This window comes from Ixodes scapularis, unplaced genomic scaffold (assembly GCF_016920785.2).
Source record: "Ixodes scapularis isolate PalLabHiFi unplaced genomic scaffold, ASM1692078v2 ptg000378l_1__unscaffolded, whole genome shotgun sequence".
Lineage (NCBI taxonomy): Eukaryota > Metazoa > Arthropoda > Arachnida > Ixodida > Ixodidae > Ixodes > Ixodes scapularis.
Window position 1 is genome coordinate 650,884 of NW_024609976.1, and position 23,071 is coordinate 673,954.

The window sequence follows — 23,071 nt, forward strand, 5'->3', positions numbered from 1 at the left end:
TCGATGGCGGCGTCCACCTCGTTCAGTTGTTCTTGGAGGGCGCCAAGCCTTGCGGAGGAGATGCTGAGGTTCTTTTCGTTTTTCTCATTGCTTTCGATGTACAAATCAATTTCAGAGAGGAGTTTGGTCACCTGTGTTCGCAGTGCAGTTCGTTTCCCCTTGAGTCGTTTCATGATCCGGAGCTCGTTTCCTCAGCCGTTGGCGAATCCAAGATGGCTCCTGCCTTCTTCTCGTTGCCTCAGCCGTTGGAGAATTCAAGATGACTATCCAAGATGACCCCTGCCTTCTCCTCGTTCGTCGTTTTCACTTTTCAGTCGTTGGATGTTTTGTGTTAAAGTCATGTCCTAATTTCCTTCATTCCCGGGTTTCGGCACCAACTTCCTAACAGTGTGAAATTAGGGAAAGGACTCGTTGTTTCTTAGTATAACAGAACATAGTTTATTTCTAGTGAAAACTCCTTTAAGTAAAGTTAGCGAAGGCATGTCCGCCTTCGACCGTCGTTCGAACAAGAAGGGAGAAGTCGCCCGCACCAGGCTTCGGTCCAAGCGGGGGGCTCGTCGTTTATGACCCCACGGTGGGGCGCGCTCTGCCAGCGGCTCCCCGTCCCTCTCCGCGGTATCCTAGAAAGGGGCTGGTGCCTCGGTTTCGGCTCGTCTTCGAAGTCGTTTTCCCTTCCCTTTTCCCGGCTCGGGCATCTCCAAGTTCTCTTCTTTTTATTTTACAACACAAAAAACGCGGTGCTATCTTCTCAGGAACTTCGTGCACATTAAATAGTAGTTTCGGGGAGTGAAGAAAAAAACTTATATTATTTGCCATCGTCTACCTGTACAACGTCGCCATGCAATACGGAGGATAGCAGTGTATTGCAACTGTTCTAGGATACTAGGGCATACGACTTATTCGATGCACGCAGGTCCAGCTGTCACAGAGGTAGAGCATGGGGCTGTGGGTCGAGAGGTCCCAGGTGTATGTGTACTCTGTTTTTCTTAAGTTGCCATGGCAATTACACCGATTGCACTGACGTGCCCTACCACCTAGGCTCCGCGGGGAAGGGGAGGGGGTATGCACAAACTGACACAAATTTCTGGGAGTAAGAGGTGTTCTGTTTTGATAAGGACGTAGATTTTCAGGCGTTTATTTATAAGGAAAATCGGCAGATGTCTTTAGGTGTTTAATAATTAAAAATATATATAGGTGTATTTCGGTTATCAATTGCTGTCGAAATCTAAAAAAGGCGACTATTGGTAAAAAAAAAGGTATCTACCGGAAATATCAGAGTTTAAGTCTAAGAATGGGAGGATTCTGACTCAAATAGTCCTACCTAGAGCGAAAATGTCCAGAAATCAATGCTTTTTATTTTAATTGATTTCGTAATTTTGATACCAACTGTTATTTATCGGTGTTTTTCAGTTTTCATAGACATTGTATTTTTGACACCGATGGAAGTTTATCGATGTTTTCGGTTAAAACCGGAAAGTCGACCGCCTCATAGAAAAAACACACCAGATTAAAAAAAAAGCTGGAAAAGATTTTTTTTTGCACGAACGTCCAAACGCTGGCTCATCATCGCCAAGCTGAAGCCATCCACCTTAGCAAGAAGGGCATTCACACGCGAGGGAGGGTTTCTAAACGAGCGCACATCATACACACTTGCCCGCAAGCGCTCTAGACGATGACAGGCTAAATCGGAGAAGGGCAGGGGCCGCAGGGCAACCAAAAATGCAAAGGTTTCTAATTGGACCTGTCGTCCTAAGGACTCTGGTCAAGCGGGTGTACACGTGCAACGGCTTTCAAAGATAATGACAGAAATGTATGTGGGGGTACCTTGCCACGGCCCTGCATCCGTGGCAGAAAATCGTCCGCGTTCTCGTTATTGCCAAAAATAACTTTTTCGGGGCGAACCTATATGGTAAAAGAGGCAATTACTCTGAACGAATAGACAACGGGTTGTGTCGTACGTGCTTCGCACGGATCTGACCGAACCTCCCTTGTTTTCGAGTAGCTCCGAGCGCTTCCAACTCTAAGGGCAAGAAGCTCAGTGCGAAGTGCCTTCTGTGTTTACAACGGAGATTGACAAGATGGCCGTCAATGCATTTCCCGCGCAGTAAGGGATGACTATTTTTTGGAACATGATGGCGATTGCTGGCCAATCAGGCTCAAAGAAAATAACTCAAGGCTCATCCTTTTAATGCTTTTTCTCTAAACTTTCATGCGTTGAGTTCGCGTGTAGCTTTAAGAAACAGTTTGCCACATATTCTTTGACTCTAAATTTCGGCTCGCACACTTAAGATTTCTTTATCCTTTGCAGAATGTCGGAAGACGTTTACAAAGCTGGTGCATGAAAGTTAAAAAAATACGCAGTTTGTGGCAACAAATTTTATTTAAGAAAGAACAAAAAAAAAAAACATTAAAGTTATGGTTTTATTTCTTTTGAAAAAGCAGAAAGACTGTCACTATGATGTCACTGTCGCGCGACTACTTTAGAGAGCTCTCCGGAATTAACTAGCTCGTGGAAAACAATACTATTTTTTTAATCAAGACTAGACTTGCGGTAAATGCACTCATCAAAGGTTCCAGCTTATTTGTGCCTGTACGTGCGTCGGAGTAAGAGGCGGCTTCGTTGTCAAAAAAAAAAGCGAACTTTCCAAGAACCAAAATTCCGCGCTTGCTTTCCCCCATAATTTGCATAAATGCATGTGCGTGAAACTTTGTGAAGGAAAAATATACGTCCTTGATGATGGAGGTCAGGGAAGGACGTCTGTGGTGACTGGCGGTTTTATTGAACTCGTGATGGAGTGAGTGGGAACCTAAGCACCAGCTTCATTGGCGAAGGCATCGAGAAGCTTTTACCACGTCATAACAACTGACTTAAATTTTGCGATAATTATATGCCCAAGTAGCTAGAGTATGTATCCACATTTTGTGTGCATTAACATTTTTGATTACTTTTGTTCTATTCAGTTCTTGTAAAAACTGAGAACCCCCGCGGCACCGTCTTTTAAGGAGGGCATACAAAAGGTTGTATACCACGTCATAATAAGTGCCTTAATTTGTGTGTCGGTGAATATGAGGAGAGGTAGGTAGTTTGTATCTACATTTGGAGCATATTAAAATATTTTTCGTCATCCTCGTTTCTTTAATCAATTCATCGAAAGTAGAAAAAAAAAGCAACAGCCCTCGTATTATACAAACTTTATGGTTTAAGCGAAATATGTTTCGCCACCTGTATCTTTGGTGAAAAATAAAGTTAATATAGTAAGTACAGAGGATTAATTAATACTTTTTGACGTGCAACCTAGACCTCATAATGTTCGACGTAACAGCGTACCCGAAAGACTATCACTCGAAGGACGGAAACACACGCACAAGTAAAGGAACACTCACTCAACACTAATCGCTAAGCGAGTTTTTTTTTATTTTCTTTTATTTGGAGAAGGAATGGGAACACCTACTGCGCTGTTTGAGTGTTCCTTTTTTGTGTGTGTCTGTGTCCTTAAAGTGAGAGTCATCTGGTTGCGCTGTTACGTCAAACCACATAAACTATCACCTCGCCCAAACAAAAAATTGCCCCTAAACTTAGTTGCAAACAAAAATGACTCCACCGAGTTAAAATGTCAAATTCTGCCTCTTGTTTATTTGTATCTGCTGCCTCGCGCTCTGCAGGAAAACTAGACGTACAATTTTCGTACACTGATAATAATATTAAAAAAAAGAAATCCGTACAATAAAACGCGTCTGACATGTACTGTACAAAGACATACAATTCATTCAAAGAAACCTAGTCAAAAGGTTGCGCGTCCGACATGATCGAAATGCGAGTTTCAAATTATTCCGAGACGTTGACACGACGATGCTCGAATTCATTCGGGAGCGGGATTTGACAGCGTGAGTAGCAAATTTGGAAGTAGGCATTCTGTATGCAAACACTCAACTGTATGCAAACACTCAACCAAGCACACACACGCACACACACACACATACAAACACATTTCCCGACACGATGCTAGCCGAGAGCTCACACGCTTCTACAACGGGCGTGAAAGAATACCCGGATGAAAATAACAAATCTTCAATGGCAGGACGATGGGATAATGCCAAAGAGAACTTTGAGAGTCTTTGTATTTGCAATGGGAGAAGAAACATGACTCACGCGAGGGCGCTCAGGAAAGAAACACGAGAACTAACACATTTAGCCATTTTTTTTGTCACCTCAAATCCAGTTATTACGTAGTGTTTTATTGAATTGAAGTTGCAGCTCGAATATACTGCATATAACGAAATAAAGCGAAGCTAGAACACATTCTTCCGGGAACATAAAAAAATAAGTATGTGGGAAAAAAATATCTAATAGTAAGAGCAATTAGCGTTCCTAACAACCTGAACGCAGTAGTAATCAGTAATAGTGATAATAATAAACAGATTAGCATATTTCAAGTTTATTTTTATTTGGGCTTAGAAAATATAATATTTAAAACAGTTTTGAAGCAGTCTCGATCAAATGGGACTCATTAATCGGCACAAGCGAGAGTCCACTTTTTATGACGGATTTGTTGCTGCTGCTACAGAAAGCGAAGGCAGCTATGTGTAGATTCAATCAGTCGCTCCTTGACATGTCTGATGAAGTCGTTGTCGCTCAGAATTAGAAAAGATTGCGTCCAAGTTAAACAAGCCCTCTCTAAGAAGGGTGGAGAAGCGGGGAACTTGAATGACTTGAGGGCTATAAAATTGACAAAAGAAATGACCTTTTGGGTAAGAGACGCATGAAGAAAAGAAGAGACTAGAAAGAAAGAAAAATAAAACGTGAGAAAAGAGAGAGAGAGGGACAAAGAGAAACTAAATGAAGGTTGAAGAGAGGTAATTATATAGAGACAAGAAGAAGCAAAGTGTTTTATAATGAGATTCGAGATCGCAGGTTCTTGTAAATTTTACCACTCATATTAAAAAGTGCGGAAACACGAGCCTTGTCTAAACTAAGAACAAATCTTTGAACGTCCTCATCTTTTTCAACATATTTTTACTCAAATAATTTTAACGAATCTTTTTTTGTTTCTAATTTGACGAACTCGCAAGGCGTATTGGTGAAGCTAAATTCAAACATTTCGGGTGAATTTTTTTAAAATTTAATACTGCCCCTGCTAATTAATTACTTTCGGAATCTCGTATGAGTGTTTTTATTTATTGGCTACTTGTAAAATTTTCGTTTATCTTACCTGCAACTTAAACAAAACCGAGATGCTTTTATGGTGAACCTGACTTGTGCTTTTGATGCTCTCTCGAGCGATTTTTCGAGCGTGCGCGAGGCACACACACAATACACACATGTATACATATACATGCATGCATATTTACTTCAAATCCAACCATTACGAGGGGTTTCCTATTTCTCAGGGAAGTATATCTTTAAAACCACATTGCGGACATGTGGTTTTGTTGTCAATGGCTCTTATACTGTCGCAAATGTTAGCTGCAGTGCTTGCGGCAGAGCAGCGGGGGTGTGCAGTTCTGCGACGTGCTTGTCCGTTCAACGGTGCCTCGATTACGGGACGACGTTTGCCTGGTCCGGTAATAATTTGGAGCTCTTAGGTCGTGGCTCGCGACAGTGACGGTCAATAAATGACTGCGTCTTGTTCAAACAGTGCGCCCCTAGCTATCGCTCTCCGAGGCGGGTAACCACAAGGAAAATCCAAGACTGGCGCCCAACGTGGGGGACGAATTTAGGATCTAGAAATTAAAAGATTTTACTTCAGTTCCTGAGCTAGCCAGACCAATGCGTCCTTCATCGCACCAAATTTAAGGTGATGACCTCTGGTGAGCAGGGAGGAGCCCTGTGCAGCCCAAAGTACTATAAACTCTGTCAGAAGTTGACACATAGGCTGGTAGAAGAGAGCGCAAACAACACCGGGGCTATCGGAGAGTTTGGCTCGTACTCGCTGAGAAGGGACGGCACTCTGTTGCGTTACATCCACCAACCGAATGATGGGGCCTGCCGCTCGCGATTCCAAACTGTCTTACTTAGTGAACTCCATAAGTCCTTCATCAGATAATTGCGTGATTCCAATTTGGTAGGACACAGCAGTGAGGGCAAAACTTGCGGAACGGTTGTCCAAAATTGCTGCGTGACCAGGTGTGAGACAGGACGTAATGAAACTCGCACGTGACTGTACGGTGTGTTAGAAGGCGAAACCACAAGGTAGCCAACCGCCAGGTTTGATGCAGCTGGTCGAGAGCAAGTACGCCTGGGTGTGAGTTGCGTATTACATTTTCGGTGCTCCCCCCGTAGTATTCGCTGCAACCAGTATTTGCTTATATAGGTTAAACTGTTTTTTTTCCTTTTTTTTTGCGGAAGCATGATTTTAAGACCATTTGGGATCGTCTTCTTGAGACGACAGCTCGCTTTGACTTCACCGCAGTGCTCATATCGGATAATTTTGGTTTGTTTTGTTAGCAAGACTTTTGTAGATGCCTCTAAGGCACTAAAATACAGTACAAAGCGACTTTGCTGTACTACTCAAAAACAAACGACATAAAAAAGGGGAACTGAAACACGAAGATAACTCTTGAAGCGAACACAGAACGGGATGCAAAACTTGGGAAAATGGCCTTGTCTACCTTCGCAACAATTAACCGGTTCACAGCTTATACTCTGGCACAACTAAACTCCGGGAAAGAGCTCAGGCTTCCCCTGTGAAATTAGTTTCGTTGCGCGGACCCAGCAAACATGCATCGCACCACTGCGCAGCCTACAGAAGACCTCCGTAAGCACTCCACGTAGAACTTGCGAGATCCTCGCGTGAGCCCTGACCTCTCGGGACTGATGCACACCGACCAATACAACAAAGAGACAAAAAATAGTTCATAGTAGGACATCTGGTGCAATTGCGAACTCGCACATTAAGTGACGCGACTAGGGGCTTCACGGCTTCTCTAGCCAAAAGCTGGAAAAGCTTCTACAACGTGAACAAGACTCTCCTACATGCCTCATGGTGCATTGCGAGCCTGGCCAACTGTGCGGGTTGATTCATGTCGCCGACTCAATTTTTTTCCATAAATCTAAAATATAAGCAGGTCTTTGGTTACTGATGGCGACGTCTCCAACGATGCTTCGGAGACACCACCCTTATCACGGTACAGGCCGCGACAGCGGTGACAACAGTGGACGCAGAAGTTTTGCCTGGCACATGCCCTCTTCTGGTTTCACGGTAGGAGAGTGTGTTTCAAGTGGCCCCCCTCCTCCCTCTTTTTTAGGACAGTCACCTTGCGAATGACCACCAGTACTAATCTACTTGGACAGACGTCATTCTGGGGCAGAGCCACTTAATTCTGCCGCCGTATGGCCTCGCTTTACTTTCAATTTTTTAACGCCTCATAAGTTAACCAGAAAAGCAGAAGCAGCGACACAGTCACCTTCATCGAATCCACCATGGCTGAATCGGTTTCAGCTCGAAATGCTGGCGTCGAATCTGGACCTTGGTATATTCATCTGCGAGGACTCAACTACGAAAGATGCTGAAGACAACAAAGCGCCCTGAACTCTTCCTCCTTTGTTGCTTTGAAGCGGCAATAAGTGGGGGTAACCTTACTCACAACCTAAAGAAGCTACTTTTTTCGTATTTCTTCGTTGTCTGAGCATAAGGTAGACCAAAGGCTAAGAAGGAATGTCTTCTTTTCCACGTGACGACAAACTATGATTTTGTCTTATTTGGTTACAAAATATTCAGATGCTCATTTGGAAGTGTCCCCATCCTGACGATGTCCTGGGTTCCAGGTTATTCGCAAAAAATAACTTGTTCGCAGAGTTGGTTTGCCGCTTGCAGCGCCCCCTTATCAAGCGACGTCCCTATATGGCGAACGATGGAACTTGCCAGTAGTCCCCTCTATTACTTTATGCAAGTATGATGTCAAAAATGACGAATGTCCAGCGCTATACACTTGGAAATATAATTCTTCCTGACAACACGAAAAGAATAGGAGAAAAAGGGATGGTTACTAGGAGGCCATGATGGAGTACCTCGCTAGCCTGACAGGCAAACAGAAAGCGCAGGCACATCGTTTAAGTAACATCTTCGTCGTGAAAGTAGGTAATCTCAAAGGCAATGTAAGAGCCACTCCGATATATTTTTTATTGTGAATACTTCCATCCGCGGAGCACCACCGAAATAGTATTTGAGGAGCAAGCTATGTAATCGAGGGGCCTGCATTGCTTCCTTTTCTTCATTCACGCACAAAACGAGTAATTAACACTGACCACGGAAAGCGAGGTCCTCAGTATTTCACTACAGGCAATATTTTACGAGGAATACCAATAAAAATGGAAGACCTTTACAAATATTTGTCATGCGAAACTAGAGCGCAGTTCTTGAGGAGGAGAAGGGGAGATTACGGAGGGGAATGTATGCCCCTCCTCCTCCTTCTTTCCTCCTCCTTTCCTCCTGCCACTGAATTTGTTTATGAGCAACGTCACACGAAGTGGTGACGTCATTTTACCCACTAAATTTAGCGGGGAAACTGGATTGGTGTTGAGGTCCACTTGACGTCAATATCCCCGCTAAATTTAGCGGGGAAACTTAACCCGGTTAACTTAGCGGGTAATGTTTCCGCTAAATTTAGCGGGAAATTATTCCGCTAAATTAAGTGCGAACATTTTCCCGTAAGCATTAGCTGGAAACTTTCCCCGCTAACTTTAGCGGGGAAACGTCCCATAATGCAACGCGTGCGGTTACGCCAACGCCGACGCCGCTCAACCCGGAAAAGGGCGCCTAAGTGTTGCGCTCTAAAAATAAGATTACTAAATGTCCACGTCATATATTATGGCCATGGCACCTTTTGGAGAAGTTGTCCCTAAATAATTCCTGGACCCTGAGCACAAAGAAATGCTCTGATAAGTCTAACTATATAAACTAGAAAAAACAACAACAACAACAACATTTATTATAACTTTCTAGTCAGATTCTCATACATACGCAAGAGAGTTTACGTGAATGCTGCGATTGCCTACGAAGGCTGAAGGCTCTGCTTTTACGGTGGAAACGCCACATGCACATTAGGCTGACTAACCTCCCGCTCATACAGACAACACCATTTCGGCACGTGATTGTTTACGTTCATCACCACTTAAATAATCAATGCCCACGCAGTAGAATGTTTACGTCATCAGAGTTAGATTCAGCGTAGACATAGATTGGGCACGTCAGTGTTTGTCTGGGTATCAGGTCCAATGAACTCGTCGAAGGACGCTGGACATCGAGCTCGGGTTTACTCGTGGAGTTGGGGCACACCGAAGGTGATGACGTTCCATATAGGAAGAAGAGATGTTCGAGGCTTCGGGTATTCTAGGGGGTGTTGCCACGGTCCTTCTGCACTGTTCTTCTAGAACCTTCACGGCGGTTGAACGGACGGGTGCCTCGGGAAAGCACTCAAGGCACGGAGTCATTTGTAGTGCATTCACCCCGAGCGGAAATAAATGAACTAATTGGACCGTCAAACAATTAGTTACTCTAATTTTCGTTAATATAGCTAATTAATTAACCTAATACATTTCATCTGCTGTCAATAAAACGAACGACCAAACTGATATGCAACCAACCAATTCATCAATCAAACATACGGGTAGGCAAACATAAACCAGAGTTTACGCTCGAGCTTTTTTTTGTTATTCCTTTTTTCTTGTTTTAACAAGAAATATAGTTTTAATTTGTTTTCTTTTTAACTCCTGATACAGTTTCTATTTGCGTTCAAAAGTAAGCTTCGATGCGGCAGCGCAAGTCCCCGATATCAATATTATTCTGCGAAAACACAACCTTCAAATAATATTTTCGACACTACACCTAGTCTCAAAGAGAGAAAGGAGGAAACAGACACACACACACGCGCGCGCGCACGCACACACGCACGCACACACGCACACGCACGCGCACGCACATGCGCACGCACGCACACACACACACACACACACACACACACACACCATCATTTGCGGTTTTATAGTTCACTCGCCTGATTGGTGTTGGCTGATTGGTGCACCCGGGGAAATCTTGAGGTGACACCTGCCATCCCCCGCCTATAAGTGGTTAAACCGGTCGATTAGCACTTTGATCAGAGGTGTCAATATCCCGTGATTAGATCAGCCTCCCCTTTGCAACTTTCAGCTAGAAATTCGTGCCCAAAGTATTAGTGTCACGAATGACAAATTATGAGTCGGTGAATAACTGAGGAACCTAAACGTTTAATGGGGCGAACGTGTGCCCAAAACAAAATAGAGAAAGGCTATCGTCGCAGGCGTCGGATGTCGGCGAAACAGCAGGGGCGAGACTCGCATCGGCTAGCCACGCGGGGCACCTTTTGTAAATGCGTGGGTTTTGGAACATTCGGCCTAGAAGGTTCGGCTTGTAGAACATTTGTAACTTGATCAGACAAGAAGGTTCCCGAACTTACGAGAACGCCAAGCTGAAAGAAGAAATAAAAGAACATTCCGTTTACTGCGGTCGAACTTGGATCCTCCGGGCGACAGCTAAGCACGGTCACTATTCGGCCACGCATGCTTTTTTTCAGGTTTATTCAGCGCGTATATACAAGTTTGCACCAGAACCCATTACCCGATCCTTTCGGGCAGCTGTAAATTTAAAATTATTTTATCTTATACAGGCTCTCTAAAGTATTTGCCCGCTGGCGCAGTGTCTGGCTGTACTTATTCAGACGCTTGACATATGTATGTAATCAACTCAATGAAAAACAGGCGTGCGGATTTCGGGGGCTGTTCAGCATGCCTCACAGACATACAAGACTTCCATGGACTGAAGAGCGCAAGAAACATATTCGTATCATATGAAACAACAGGATAAGGCTCAGAAGGAATGAATCGTATTCTATATGACATTATTATTATTTCCTTTTTAGGGGCGGAGCTTCTTAGGGTCTAGCCTTGTCCCTCCGGCGTCCGTGCTCACATCGACTGCCATCTCATCTGTCTTCTTAAAAAAAGAAAAAAATGTTTGCGCAGTCGACAGGATTTGAACCTGTGCGGAGAGACCCCAATGGATTTCTAGTCCATCGCCTTCACCACTCGGCTACGACTGCGGGACGAGTAGGGGGCTCTGAGATGTGGTAGTAACTCGAGAGCTGGGGATGTTATGGATGAAACGTTGCATGTAGCCGCTCAACGTCTATACAAGAGAAGGTGCTGCGGTCAAATACGTATACAATCGCGTTAAACTTTGCATGCATTGGCTCAACATTTGCAGACGAGAGGGCGCCGCGGTCAAATGCTCAAATGCGTATATAAAAAAGTTCCATACCACACATTCTGTTTCTGACATGGACCGTTAACTTAAGTGGTGGAGATGCGTTCCCACGGCTTCTAGTGGATCCAAGCTGATCCGCTCGAAGAACCACTGGCTCTGCATTTCACCGACCATAAAGCAGTAATAATGAAGTCGAAACGCAACCCGGAACTCAGCACTACCTATGAGCAATAAAAAAAATCAGCACCACCAGAGCTTCGCCCCAATCAACATCATTCACCACGTGGAGATGCGGTCATTTTTTTAAATATTCTTTCCAAAGATCGCAAAAAAAAAATGGCATCCCAGCAGTAGAGGAAGGCATGCTCCATTGTTTAGTGTTCGTTACACAGTGGGCAGTTGACTCCGCCAGGCACGATTACACTCCTTTCTCGAAGCCACAGCTTCACAGGCAAAGTCTCACTGTGAAGGTGAAAGAACAACTACTTTGCTGCTGGAGGTATGGCCATTCTCTTAACGCAAGCCAAGACGGCCTGTCCTGGGTTTATCTTCGAAATACTTCACATACAGCGGTACATGAAAAAGATTGTCAAGCAGGTCGCGATACAACTTTCTTCGGGGGACCGAAGCCAAATATTCGTAAGAATACCTAACGCCTAAAAACTTAAATGCCTCAATAACTTCTTAGACAAATCGAACCATCTTTGCAGAGGGGCCAATGTCCGAACATACAATCAAAGACGGGATGAAGCTTGTTAGCCTTTTTTTAAACATAACCTACAGAAACGGGTGCCTCCGATTTCGTAAATAAAAAAAAAACGTGAAACAAATTGTCAGATAAACAGGTGTGATAACCCAAGTCCTCCTTTGGAAGGACGCAGAAAACGATTATCCCTTCGCATCGGCTCCCCTGCAGTCTTCCAAATAAACAAAGCAAACACCATATGCACCGCTTGAACGCAGCTGAGCGTGCAGTATAATACCTGTAACACGTACCAAAGTTTTGAGATAAAAAATATTACACTCTGTAGCTCTTGTAAAAATGTACGTATTGGGACCACTCCCTTTACCCGTACGTTCTCTAGATCATTTGTAATACCATCCCGATATGGCGTGCTTTTATTCAAGTGATCTAGCGGAGCTCTGAGGTACATGTGTAAAGAGCCGCTCCGCTGAATGCCTTAAAAAAAAGTCGGTGTTGTGGCCCAGTCCCCCAACCATACGCTAAGACACTTCTGCTTATTGATCTTGGCTGCTGTAAAAACTTTTTACATAACTCAACAACTTTAGTGACACTGATTTTGTCTCTACAAAACACAGTAATATCGCCGGCGTATGCTAAAATGTTTACTTCTGCGCTACCCATCGTAAATCCTTCCACGTGCTCGTTCTCTATAATTCTCAAACATAGCGGCTCAAGATAAAAACTAAACAACAATCGTGACTTGGGGCACTCGTGCTGAACAGAAGAACATACATTTATCTTTTCATTAACCTTGTTATTTATAACCAATAGTATGATGCATCCAGTGTATGTCATCTTAACGCCTTCACAAATAACTTTTCCAGCGTTAGCTTTAGATTAATTATGCAGTAGTGTGCCATTACACACTCAGTCAAAAGCCTTCTCCAAATCAATTTGTACCATTGCAACCTGACTTCCCTCGGAATCGGCACTTTTGATAATGGTTCGACCTACTTGCATAAATGTTTGTCCGGATAGTTCTGCCTTTAAACCCACAAATCTGGTGTTCCCCCACCAGATCAGTCAAAACGTGTTGGATTCGTCTAAACGAAACCCTTTCAAATACTTTGTAATCAACATTCCTGAACGCTATTGGGCGGTAGCCCGACGGCTATCTTCTTTTAAGACTGTCATCTGATTTTGGTGTTCGTATCGTGCGCGACTGTAAGAACGAAGGTGGTAACGCCTGGAGTTCATAAGCTTCTCGTACAACTTCAGGGTAAAAAGGACAAAGCTGAGCGCGGAAGTGCTAATAAAACTCTGCGCAGAGACGGTCAAAACCAAGGGTATTGTGGGCTGCCAGTCCCTCGATAGCTCTATGTTAATATCAGTCAGTGTGATAGGTTCTTCCATACTCTATTTCGCTTCTTGCGAGAGTTCTTGTGGTGTCCGGAGCAGATCACCGACGGCCATCATGTCCTTGGACATGTTCTTTCCATCCAAACAGTTCGACATAGGAAACGACAAATACCTTTTTAATGTAGTCATTGTCAGAGCTGACAACACCGTCTTGGTCCACAGATGTTACCTCCTTTGCAAGCGCAAACTTGCGTTCATTAGCAAGCGCACGTACGCTTTGTGGGCTGTGGCCCCAGAAGAAACGTTTCAGGCCACGCCGTCACAACCGCTCCACTATCAGCCCCGAGAGCGAGCACAAGCGTGGCTGCGGTCGCCGCGCCCTGATTGGGTGAGGTGTACCTTGACGTCAGGGGAAGGACACTGCTTCGTTAATTAAGAAATTTTAATTAATTAGCCGACTTGTCCCAAAGATTAGCCACCCACATAATGTCCGCCTGGCCGTATTACCCACCTGCACAAACCGCATTAGTGTAGCTTTCACGGTTTTTTCTAAACAAATGCGTAAGAATAAAAAAAACACCCCCTGTATATATATATATATATATATATATATATATATATATATATATATATATATATATATATATATATATATATACCTGAGAAGAAAAAAACCCTTAGTGAAAAACAGCAACAACGGACGATTTAATCTTCGACGTTTCGGCCGGAGTCCGGCCTTCGTCAGGAAGGCTGACGAAGGCCGGACTCCGGCCGAAACGTCGAAGATTAAATCGTCCGTTGTTGCTGTTTTTCACTAAGGGTTTTTTTCTTCTCAGTTTTATACCCACGCCTTCGGCCTCCCGCCACCATGCCCGTTATATATATATATATATATATATATATATTGTTAGGAAAAGAAGAGGACGACGGGCTCGTGCAGCAAAAGGCAAACGAGAGGGCTCGAGGATTTTGAGCGTGCTGACCCCAACCGCCGATTTACAAACCGCATTTTAAATCTCATCCAGCATTAAATCATCGTTTTCCAACATCTTAACAAGTGGTGGAGGTAAGCAAGCTTTCTCCTACCTCACAACCCCGTCTGCTGCCCTGGAATTGCGCAGTGGACGCTCTACCTCTCGCCCCATGCCTGACGAAACGGGAAACGCCAGCACTATCAATCGACCGGTCAAAACACGCCAACGAGACCCCCGCCCCCCCTTCTCAGGCGCACATGACGCAGATGTGCACGACTGGTTGAAGACTTATGATCGCGTCAGCGACCACAACCGTTGGGATGATACCCTAAAGCTCGCCAACGTCGTTTTCTTTTTGACGGATACCGCTTATCAGTGGTACGACAACCACGAAGCAGACTTCCTCTCGTGGGATGGCTTCAAAGCAGCGTTTTCAGAGGTTTTTGGAAAGCTTGAGAGCCGCCGCCAGCGAGCACAAGACAAGCTTGCTCGCCGCTACCAAGCGGTCTCCGAATCTTCAACTGGATACATCGAAGACGTCATTCGCCTCTGCTGCCGTGCTGATCCTGCCATGACCGAACAAGACAAAATACGTCACATATTTAAAGGTTTGTCACAAGAGCTATTCTCCATCGTTGCTCCTAAGTCGCCACCAACAGTCCAAACCCTCATCAAAGAATGCCGAAAATACGAAGAACTTCGGAGTGATCGCATATCTACGACGCAATTTCAACGGCTTCCTGAGGTATCATTAATGAATGCCTGTACGACTGCTGATCTTCCGGGACTCATTCGAGACATTATTCGCGATGAGCTCCGTGAATTCTTTCGGTCTCTTCACTCGCCTGCTGATGGCTCATCTCTTAACACCGAGCTCCAGCATATTCGAAAATCTGTGCAAGACGAACTCCGTGCTGCACTCCATCCAATCCCCCCGACTCCATCCGTCTACACGCCGGCACCGCACACCCCTACTCCGATTTGCTCTATGCAGCCAGACACTACTCGCTGCTACTCAAGCACGCCACCGGACACAACTTCATACCATCCACAGAGAAACGGACCACTCCGAAGGACGGATGCCTGGAGAACACCCGATGACCGCCCGGTTTGTTTTTATTGCAATATACCAGGACACATAGCCCGTTATTGTCACCGCCGCATCGATGATAGCAGTTACAACCGTTTCTCAAACAACCGTCGCCCCGCCACCAACGCCGAGGACCGCCCCTCTTTCGACAATCGCCGGTCCGTGGGCTCCTACTCTGCGTATGACACCCGCCGTGGCCGCTCACCATCGCCGTATCCTCGACGCCCCCGTTCCGTCTCTCCACTTAACAATGGCCCCGCCGCCAGCCAACCGTCAAACTAAAGAAGGCAGCCTGTCTTGACACTGGAGGTCAGGCTGCGCAGCCCCGAACCATTCCAAAGCCTCCCTCTCTCGGACCCACTACAGTCACTGTTACAATTGGAAATCAGCTGTTTACTGCCCTGGTCGTTACTGGGGCCGCAAAATCATGTCTGTCGGATAAACTTCGCCGTCGCTTGCACAAAGTGCTCACTCCCCCTTCAGGAACCTTCTTACGTATGGGAAACGGCGACCTTGTGCAACCTATTGGTTGCTGAACCCTCTCATTTGCACTGGGCGGCGGCTTCTACACAGTTGTTTTTACCGTGCTCAGCAATTGTCTCATGGATATAATTTTGGGTTGGGACTTCCTGTCATCTACGGACGCCTTCATTGATTGTTCTAAACGAGAAATTCACCTCAACTCTTCGGCCGGATGTGAAGACTCCCATGACGACGCTCCTATATCCCTCCACGCAGATGATGACTATCTAATACCTCCACTGTCTGCTGTCGCTGTCACTCTCAAGCCTCCACAGCCCTTCGAAGCGCCGTACGGTCTCGTCGAGCCGATGCAAACCACTGACGAAAAAAACCCTGTCATCATTCCCTACTCTAATGTCCCCACGGGAAGCGGAAGCATCGGCCTCTTCGCAACAAATGTTTCCGCCCAGCCACAAATTCTTTGTCAAGGTACACGCCTAGCCACGCTACGACGACATTTTCAGGACACCTTAGCCACTCTCTCTGACGTTTCCGAGGCCGAACCTGTCCTCCTGAACACAAAAAGTGACATCTCAACCCGCATTACTCAGATGACTGACCCAAGTCTAACAACCTGCGAACGAGACGCCCTAACAAGACTCTTACTTACATACGAGGCGCTGTTCGATTTCAATAGTCGTCCACTAGCCCAGACTACAGTGCTTCATCATACCATCGACACTGGTAACGCATCACCACTTCGGAGCCGCCCATACCGTGTTTCCGCCGCCGAACGAAACGCAATTGCCAATCATGTTACTGATATGCTCCACAAGAATGTAATAGAGCCCTCTTCAAGCCCTTGGTCTTCTCCGGTTGTACTCGTTAAGAAAAAGGACGGCTCTTGGCGTTTTTGTGTGGATTACCGCCGCTTGAACAGCGTTACTAAAAAAGACGTTTACCCACTACCTCGTATTGACGACACATTAGATACCCTCCAAGGGTCTTCCTTCTTTTCCTCCATGGATCTCCGATCCGGCTATTGGCAAATACCTGTCGCCGACACTGACAAGCCTAAGACAGCATTCATTACACCCAATGGCTTGTACCAGTTCAACGTGATGCCGTTCGGCCTATGTAACGCCCCGGCAACTTTCGAAAGGATGATGGACACCCTTCTGCGGGGACTAACGTGGACCATATGTCTCTGCTATCTGGACGACGTTGTCGTCTTTTCATCGATGTTTGACCAACATTTACACCGTCTACGTCAAGTCCTCGACTGCTTTCAAACAGCCACTTTGCCACTGAATTCAAAGAAGTGCGTGTTCGGAGCCCGCCAGATCAAAATTTTAGGACACCTTGTCAGTGCTGATGGTCTGCGTCCTGACCCAGATAAAGTCCAGGCCGTAACAGAATTTCCAGTCCCAAAACACACAAAAGACGTACGTACGTTTCTTGGACTTTGCACTTATTTTCGCAAATTTATCCCCGGTTTTGCTCACATAGCCGAGCCTTTAAACAGCCTCCTCCGAAATAACGTATCATTTCAATGGACTTCTATCCAGAGTACGGCCTTTCAAAACTTAAAAGCTGCACTGACCTCAGTCCCCATCCTTGATCACTTCGTTCAAGGCGCGCCTACTGAGATTCGAACGGATGCCAGCGGACATGGTATCGGTGCAGTCTTAGCTCAAACCGTATCTGGTGTCGAACGTGTCATTGCCTATGCCAGTAGAACTTTGACAAAATACGAACGAAATTATACTAATACCGAACGGGAATGCTTGGCTGTTGTGTGGGCAATTACTAAATTCCGTCCTTACCTTTATGGGACTCACTTTACAATTCTTACGGACCACCACTCCCTTTGTTGGCTTGCCACACTTAAGGACCCCTCAGGACGCCTTGGTCGCTGGTCTCTAAAGTTGCAAGACTACCAATTTACGATCAAGTACAAATCCGGAAAACGACACATCGATGCCGACAGCCTTTCTAGATGCCCTCTTCCCAATGACCCTGCGCCTTCTGTCATCGCTCCCCTCACCGATGTCACCGCAGTTCTAGATATTATTGACATTCGTATCGCTCAACAAACTGACGAAACGTTGAGTCAGATAATCTCCTGCCTACTCCATCCAACGAACCATGCAAGTCGACGCACCCTGCGGCGTGCACGACTGTTCCAACTTCGCGACGGCATCCTCTACAGACGTAACTACGACGTCCAAGGTCGTCCATGGCTCCTCGTGATCCCTCGCCAATTACAAAGAGAAATCATACGAGCCAGTCACGATGACCCAACCGCCGGACACCTTGGTTTCTCAAAAACGTACTTCCGCATTCGCACACGCTACTTCTGGCCAGGCATGACTCGTACCATCAATCGTTATGTTCGATCATGTCATCTTTGTCAAACGAAGAAAAGCTCCACAACTTCGCCATCGGGTCTACTGCGGCCGATTCCCCAACCGCAACGACCCTTTCAGCGGATTGGAATCGACTTCCTGGGCCCTTTTCCCCTGTCCACATCAAACAACAGGTGGATAATTGTCGTCATTGACTACCTGACCCGCTACGCCGAGACAAAATGCGTCCCGTCTGCTACCGCCGAGGAAGTTGCCGTCTTCTTCTTACAAACTATTTTGTTGCGTCACGGAGCGCCTCAATACATCATAAGCGATAGAGGAACACCCTTCGTTTCAAAACTTCTTCAAGAAGTTTTGCGGCTGGCTTCCACCATTCACACCGTCACAACCGCCTACCATCCGCAAACGAATGGCCTAACCGAGCGCCTCAATCATACTTTATCTGATATGATTTCGATGTATGTCACCGACAATCAAACTACTTGGGACGCCGTTGTCCCCTACATTACATATGCGTACAATACGGCTCGCCAATCAACAACTGGTTTCTCACCATACCACCTTCTTTACGCCAGAGAACCTTTCACGACACTGGACACGGTTCTGCCCTACGTGGACGAACGGGCCCAGGGCTCCTATCCGGCCCATATCGTCTCCCACGCCGAAGATGCCCGCCAGCTCGCTCGTATCCACACGTCCCAATCCCAGCAGCAGCAAGAGCTGCGCTACAATGCATCCCACCGCCCAGCGACCTACAACATCGGAGACGAGGTTCTTATCTGGTCTCCTTCACGTGCCCTCGGGAAATGCGAAAAGCTTCAAAGCAAGTTTATCGGCCCTTTTCGTATCACCCGTCAACTTTCCGCTACCAACTACGAGGTTGCCCCTGTATCGCCACCTCGCGATCGCCGATCCCGCGCATCGGACATTGTCCACGTCGCCAGAATCCGCCCCTATCGCCACCCGGACACCTAAACACCACCACCATCCTCCGTTAACAGCCGCCTGAGGACCGGCGTCTCCATCCACCGGGGGGCTACTGTTAGGAAAAGGAGAGGACGACGGGCTCGTGCAGCAAAAGGCAAACGAGAGGGCTCGAGGATTTTGAGCGTGCTGACCCCAACCGCCGATTTACAAACCGCATTGTAAATCTCATCCAGCATTAAATCATCGTTTTCCAACATCTTAACAATATATATATATATATATATATATATATATATATATATATGGAGCTGAAACGGTGTAGCCATGAGTGTAAGTTTCCAAAGCACCGTTTTTACATTGACAAATTTGTTAGTGCGTGTGAATCCTTTACTGTAATATCGAGCCCATGTCTTAAACACGGCGCGCGTGTCCAGAAAGGCGATGACAAACACGCGCGCAACCACCGGTCTCCGATTTCACCGCATATGCCTCCCCCAAAGTTAATAAGGAGTCCGGGCTTAGATCACGAATGAAGAGCATTTCCATAATTGACAAAGAGGGTCGATTTTAACCCGCTGTTCACGAGCTGTCCCGATCGACCGCTGTTCTTCCGACTCTCGTAATCCCCAAGCCGATTAACTCTCAAGCCTCCTGCCATTGCGCGAGCCCGAAATAACTCGCTACGTCTACGCCTATCCAGCGCGTACCATCCAGAAGAAAAAATGCCGAGTCATTGGGCTGTAGACGCATGCACAGCGTTTGACGCTCCGCAGGAGGCAGCTACTGCGAAAGCTCAGAATGCGGACAACCCAGGGCACGAACAAGGCAGCGCGCAAAAACCGATATTAGAATTGTTAAAGATGAATCGAAAAATGAAGGTAAGCTCTTAAGTAAAAGGCAAACTCGCTTCTCGACCAAGGCAGGAACGCTCCTGCTGAAGAAGTTTGTCAAATCCAGGCGTTTAGTTTTTCTGTAGGTTCGTGGCCTCCAAATAAACATTTAAAAAAATATAAAAAAAATAGTGGGCTCGGTCACAAAGCGCGTGGCAACACCGGTTGACAGGATAGGCTGATCTAACGCAGCGCGTGCCGATAGGATGCTATACTCCGTGTCACCCGGCGATGAACTGGATGAACTGGATGCCAAAGCAACGGGTCGCCAGACCCAGTCAGGAGCTAGTTGGAAAGCACTTGTTGTTTCGACGCGGGCACTGACATACGACGTGGTTTCTGACTTGCCCGTGATTAGACCTGATGGATCGCATGCTTTGACCTTTAGTTCGTAGCGAGGTGAGACGAAGTATATTGGAATTGAGATTTGTTTGCATTTCGCGTGGGGTGTGCTAAGGACGTTTGCTGCCGAGCCGATTTTGAGTTTTTATGAGGGGAGAAAACGCGCAGCCGCACATCAGACCCCTCCCTGGGGCCGGAGTCAGGTTTGCGAAACTGCGGTAGTTGCCCCGTGGTCCGTTCTGACAGTAGAGTCCTGCCACTGTCGACTCCACCCCACGCTAACACCAAATACTTATTTTTGTTAAATTGTTGTCTTACAATGTAGTATGGCAATTCTTTGTTTGGATAAATGTAAAAAAAAGTGGAAGCCGTTTACAACTTCCTGCAACGCCGAATTGGAGCGCAGCTCTTGAGGAGGAGGAGTGGAGGGTATATTCCTCCTCCTCCCTCGTGATCATGCCTGCTAGTCCTCCTCCCCTCCTGCTCCCCCTCCCTCTCCTTTACCCCTCCCCCCAAGGTCACGTGACCCCCTCGGACCATACTAGACAATGAGGGGAGGAGGAGGAGGGGGAGGAGGAGGAGGGTAGAGGTCCGGGGGGTCGCGTGACCTCGAGGGGACGGGATCACATGACCTTGGGCGGGCCGTCACGTGACTTCGGCGGGGGGAGGGGTCACCCCCGGGGTAACGTGACCTTGGCGGGGGAGGAGGAGGAGCGGAGGGGGAGGAGGAGGAGGGGGAGGGGCGACGCCGACGCCGACGCCGCACAGGCTGGAAACGGGTCATGTGACCCCCTCCCCCCGAGGTCACGTGACACGCCCGGGCCATACTACACAATGAGGGGAGGAGGAGGAGAGGGAGGGGGAGGAGGAGGGGGGAGGAGGAGGAGGGGAGGAGGAGGAGAGGGAGGGGCGCGGTTACGCCGACGGCGACGGCGACGCCGACGGCGACGCCAACGGCGACGCCGACGCCGCTCAGGCTGGAAACGGGCCCCTAAGAGCTGCGCTCTAAAAAGGGGTCACACGGTGTCAAGGCGCTTGAACAATAAATATGGCATGCCAGGTGTGTTTGAATTTGAATGCAACTACAATGTGTTCCTTTCACCCAAAGATGAGAATAGTATAAATGAATGGTCTAACGCTGCGCATGTCTGTACACACTGCATGACACTTCTGGGGCGAGAACACAACATGGAAGCTTTTTCTCCATCTTGCTTCGGCAGATTGTACCGCCCGGGTTTGTGCGGTGTGAATGTTACTTTTTCGCTACTTTTTCTGACCATGGATTTACGTTGTCTGACGACTTAACGCCATGGGCGCCTCACGACGTTCAAGAATGCACCGCAAGCTTTGCACTCAGCGTCGCAAAGCTTGCCCATGTTTTTGATATTGAAATACGTTGGATGGTTGTGGATGTATATTTTTTTGTTTTGTTTTTTTCTAACACGCGCTGCATTTGAGTTTAGCCGGACTAGCGTGTATCCAATCCACACTCCATTTGAAGCACCCAGAGAAATGTTCTCTCTGAAATAGCTCGAATGCTCTTTTTTTTTGCACTGATTGAAAGTGTCTGTACAATATATTTTCATTGTTAATATTAAAGTCACTGACAAGGTGATGATTGCAGGGCGCCTCTTTCACACACCCGGCTTCCAGCACGCGGTCGTGGCCTTCCACCGTGCTTTGACTGCGCGAGCAGACACGAAGCCGACGAGATGCCGAAGTGCTATCGAAGGTCGGAAGTTAGCAATAGAGGCGGGACGACAGAAAGACCACTTTACCGTACTCATCTTACGAGTGACTAATGTTGTTTTATGGCTACCACAGTTCTTCGAAAAAGTTACTCATTCGCGAAATGCATTCGAGGTTCGACATATACACGCCCGAAAAATACCTCCTGGGCCGATGTCTGAAGCGTGCGACGCAACGCAGTGGTGTCGCCAGCACGCACCTACCTCGAAGAGCATCTCGGAGGACTGCGTGAAGAGGCAGACGGCGAGGTCCCCCAGCGCCAGGTTGAAGATGAAGAGGTTGACCCGTGAGGCCCTCTTGGCGATGCGCGGCCTGGACAGAACCATCAGGATGGTCGAGTTGCCGGCCAGCGTGAAGAGCATGATGACGGACAGCGTTGCCACGCGCTGGATCAGCGGACCGTCCCACACCACGCCGTCCGGGTAGACACGAGTGCCGTTCAGAGAGGACGAGCCCGTGGAGGAGGGGACGTCCGCCGGCACGCCGCCCACGCCGCGCTGGACGCAGCCGGCCATTGGCACCTTAGCCGAGCCCCGAGGAATCCGGAGTACAGGCGGGTTGGAGACTCGCCTTCATGATGGGTTTAGAGGAGGCTGCGCACATGGCTTCTGTGAGAGAGTAGTAACGTGGTAATATATAAGTTCTGGGCACGTAGGAAGCTCGTGTCTGAGGTATTGTTTTACAAATGTTTTCCAAGCGTATTACAAGTGCCTCGATAAGGAAGAGCGTGCAACATGAAGCGTACGGTCGCCGATCGCATGCTCCGCTTGCAATCGGCCTGTTCTTGCAGCGGTGACTTTCCTCGGTGTGCGGTCGGTACTAAAACGGACTGCGCCCACATACCATGAAAGAGTTTGCTTGCGGGCTTTGCTTACCACCAAAGCGGTGCAAGAGTGACAACTTAATGGCGCAGAGAGGTAAAGAAGGAGAAGTAAGGCACGCGGCTGCAAGAGAAGAACGCCGGACCAAGAAGCGGCAGGGTTGCCA

General features: G+C 47.1%; 1 protein-coding gene across 1 annotated transcript in view; it reads right to left on the bottom strand.

The window, feature by feature from the left end:
• LOC8029063 (cardioacceleratory peptide receptor-like) overlaps positions 1–22,599 on the bottom strand; it is a 42,776-nt gene extending 20,177 nt beyond the window's left edge. The window contains exon 1 of the mRNA XM_040221323.1: positions 22,288–22,599. Coding sequence (XP_040077257.1) covers positions 22,288–22,599 — 312 coding nt within the window. The remainder of the gene's footprint in view (positions 1–22,287) is intronic.
• Positions 22,600–23,071: the final 472 nt, after the last annotated feature.